This window comes from Eublepharis macularius, chromosome 2, assembly GCF_028583425.1.
Source record: "Eublepharis macularius isolate TG4126 chromosome 2, MPM_Emac_v1.0, whole genome shotgun sequence".
In the NCBI taxonomy this organism is placed as follows: domain Eukaryota; kingdom Metazoa; phylum Chordata; class Lepidosauria; order Squamata; family Eublepharidae; genus Eublepharis; species Eublepharis macularius.
Genome location: NC_072791.1, coordinates 203,251,165 through 203,255,084, shown reverse-complemented (window position 1 = coordinate 203,255,084; position 3,920 = coordinate 203,251,165). Strand labels below are relative to the sequence as shown.

Here is a 3,920-nt window from a genome sequence, read left to right as displayed (position 1 = left end):
CCTCCATGTTCCCATTACAAGTCACACCCTGATTGAGTTCTTGCCCACTTTTGCCCACTCTGTTGACCACTGACTCAGAGCACCCTTCATAGTCCCTCTGAAAAATCCCATACTCTAGTTCAGGGGTCAGCAACCTTTTTGAGTCTGTAAGCATCTTTGTAATTCTGACACACCGTAGTGGGTGTAGACACAAACTCACTGCTGCAGCAGGTGGAGGCAGCCAAGAAAGGATAGCCACAGTGTACCTTCAGTCATACAGTGAAGATCCTTGTAATGTGGTGACTGCTTCTGACAAAGGAATATTTTTAAAAATCTGCACAGCCAATCAGAACAAGACAGGTCTGAGACCTGTCATTCCGGTCCCAAAGCACAGATTCTATAGCTACGAACCATATTTGCACTCTTGGGTCTGATATTCCACTCCTGGAACACTTCTGCTACGCTAAAGCATGGTCATTCCACTTGGGGGCTGTCATTCCAGTCCCAGAACACTTCTGCTAACCCTGGGACTGTCATTCCAGTCCCAGAATGCTTCAGCTACTCCCAGGAACTCTAATTGCACTCAGACCAGTCATTCTGGTCCCAGAGTACGGATTCTATAGCTTGGCACCATCATTCCATTCTCGGGGCTGTCATTCCAGTCCCACAGTAGTCTGTCTGGGCCCAGAGACCTTTATGGAAAATCCAGTCCACATTTTCTTTGCAACTTTTGTTGTGCTCTAACATTTTTCAATGGAGCCCATGCAAGTAAATTGGCATTCCGGGCTCCCATTATCTTCAATGGACCCTTAAGTGTCTCCTATTATCTCCAATATGTGATCCTGTCATTCCTTTTAGCGCACGCTCTATGAGCAGTGGTCATATGTAAGTTAAGACAGTCCCAAGAAACAAAAATGACTTATCGGTCTAAGCACTGTCCTTGGTCTGAGGGCTCAGCTTGCCAAAATTCCTTCTCTCCACCACTCAAGCAGGCAGGAGATGGGGCGAGCAGAATGCCCAACGCTCTGGAGAGCCCAAAGGTCCTGGAAACAATTTCCTCCCCCTTCTGCAATGGTCCATACAACTTCGAAGCATTTTAGAAAGTCCTCCAGAAAGAACTACATATCCCAGAATGCTCAGTAGCCCAATCTAGAGCCCGCTGAATTATGGGACGTCTTAATTTCCGGCTATTTTGAAGTTCATTCGAAGGCAGGAACGGGCCACAACAAATGATGCAACTTTGCTTCTGCTTCCTCGTTGTTGCCACAGAGACGGATGCGGCGTGGCTGACAGCAGCTGTTGCCTAGGCAACGTGAGGCAGTTGAGGCCTGGAGCCTGGATGGCATCGGCAGAGCTCATCATCCCTGACGGTGAGTTCACAGCAGTCATTTACGGCTTGATCCGGGTCGGTCGCTTCGCGGAGGTGGTGGGGATTCTAGACAAAGCGGAGCAGAGGAACGGCCGCTCACGGGCCCTGCTGTCCTTGCAAGGCTACTGCAACTACCAGCTGCAGGACTTTGTGGCAGCGGCCGAGTGCTACGAGCACCTGGTGGCGCTGCACCCAGAGCTTCATGAGTACCGGCTCTACCACGCACAGACGCTCTACAAGGCTGGGCTGACCTCGGAGGCGCTGCGCGTCGCAGCATCCCTCCTCGATGTCCCCGCTTTCCAGAGCCGGGCCCTGCGCCTCCAGGCAGCTGCCCACTATGCTCAGGGTGACCTGTCCAGTGCCAGGGCCTTGGTGGAGCTCCATCAGTCGAATGCCATGGAAGCTAATGCTGTGGCCGGCAAAGACCCTTCAGAGGTGCTGGACGCAGAAGTGAACATGGGCTGCCTGCTGTACCGTGAAGGGCAGCATGCAGAGGCGTGCCACAAGTTCGCATCCGTCATGCAGGTGCTAGGCTACTGCCCTGAGCTGTCATACAACATGGCACTCTGCTACTATGCCACCAAGCATTATTCTCTGGCCTTGCAGCACCTCGCAGAGATCATTGCCCGTGGCATGCAGCAGCACCCAGAGCTGAGTGTGGGCACGAACACGGAGGGCCTGGACGTCCGCAGTGGGCAACACGCTGCTTCTGCATCGTACTGCCCTGGTGGAGGCCTTCAACCTCAAAGCTGCCATTGAGTACCAGCTGGGCAACCTGCAGGCAGCTCAAGATGCGCTCACGGACATGCCACCCAGAGCTGAGGAAGAGCTGGGCCCAGTGACTTTACATAACCAGGCACTGATGAACATGGACAAACGGTCCACTGAAGGATTTGAGAAGCTGCAGTTCCTTATGCAGCAGAACCCCTGCCCACCAGAGACATTTGGGAACCTGCTGCTTCTGTACTGCAAACACCAGTACTATGACCTGGCTGCAGACGTACTGGCAGAGAATGCTCACCTGACTTATAAAATGCTCACACCTTATCTGTACAATTTCTTGGATGCCATGATCACCTGCCAGACTGCCCCTGAAGAGGCTTTTCACAAGCTTGATGACCTGCTGGGAGTTCTCACTGAGCAACTGAGGAAGCTTACCCAGGAGGCGCAGGAGGCGAAAAAGAATGAAGATGAAGAGGCTATAAGGCAGACACTTAGTGAGTACGATGAGACGATGGAAAAATACATCCCTGTCTTCATAGCCCAGGCCAAGATTTATTGGGACATGGAGAATTATCCCATGTTGGAGAAGATGTTCCACAAGTCAGTGGAGTTTTGCAAGTATCATGATGTGTGGAAACTTAATGTGGCTCATGTGATGTTCATGCAAGAGAAATACAAAGAGGCCATCGATTTCTACGAGCCTATTGTCAAGAAGCACTATGACAGCCTTCCTCAGGTCAGCGCCATTGTACTGGCCAATCTGTGTGTTGCCTACATCCTGACTAGCCACAATGAAGGGGCAGAGGAGCTCATGAGGAAGATCGAGCAGGAAGAAGACCAGCTATCTTACCAGGAGCCTGATAAGAAGCTCTATCACCTTTGCATTGTTAACCTAGTCCTTGGGACACTCTACTGTACCAAAGGGAACTTTGACTTTGGCATCTCAAGGGTGATTAAGAGCTTGAACCCTTATAACAAGAAGCTGGGCACAGACACTTGGTATTATGCTAAAAGATGTTTCCTATCGCTGCTGGAAAACATGTGCAAGCATGTGATCGTGATGCGAGATCCTGTCATTCACGAATGTATCCAGTTTTTTGAGCACTGTGAAATGTATGGGAGGGATATCCCAGCTGTGATTGAACAACCTCTTGAGGAAGAGAAAACGCATAGTGGGAAAAACACTGTTACCTATGAAGCCAGGCAACTGAGGGCACTGATGTATGAGGTTATTGGGTGGAATAAGTAATTGCTGTAGCATTGCCATACACTATGGCTGGGCACATTGTATCTTACATGCATCATCTGGTGATTTAAAATACTATATTTTCTCTTTATTTACTTTTTGCTCATTGGTAGTAGTCGCAACACATCAAAATTATACAGAAATGAATGTATTCTCCATCACAGAGGATATTAAATATGCATATACATCAATATTTGATAGCCTTTGATATAAAATACTATACTAGCTTTGTATATATCCTTATTAAGAGTTTAAGATTACTTATCTGTTTTATGGGAGAGTCAGATATTTTATTTAAAAAAATTCAGTTCTGCCCCTGGAAATGTTAGTTAAAGTTTGCTGGTTCTCTTTTTTAAGGAAAATATTTTGTTTTTGTATTGCAGAGGTATTTTAAAAATGTAAGAAAAATAAAAAGGTTTTCAAAACATTGTACAAAGCTGTGCTGCCTCATTGTTAGTGTCTAATTACTTAGGAATGAAAATAAATCTCATGTTTCAGGTTTATGTATATCTGTTTGGGGTGAGATTCATTATTGCTCTGACCCAAAAGAAATTTGTTATTATTTTCAATGAAATTGGCGCGACCAGAGGATTTATTTATGTA

At 47.5% G+C, this 3,920-nt stretch overlaps 1 protein-coding gene across 1 annotated transcript; it reads left to right on the top strand.

Moving 5' to 3' along the window:
- The first annotated feature begins 1,318 nt into the window (after positions 1-1,318).
- Positions 1,319-3,686, top strand: LOC129324714 (tetratricopeptide repeat protein 30B-like). The gene is given in 2 exon segments (XM_054972090.1): positions 1,319-2,037; positions 2,039-3,686. Coding segments are annotated over 2 exon segments (2,001 nt in total). The 3' UTR covers positions 3,321-3,686.
- Positions 3,687-3,920: the final 234 nt, after the last annotated feature.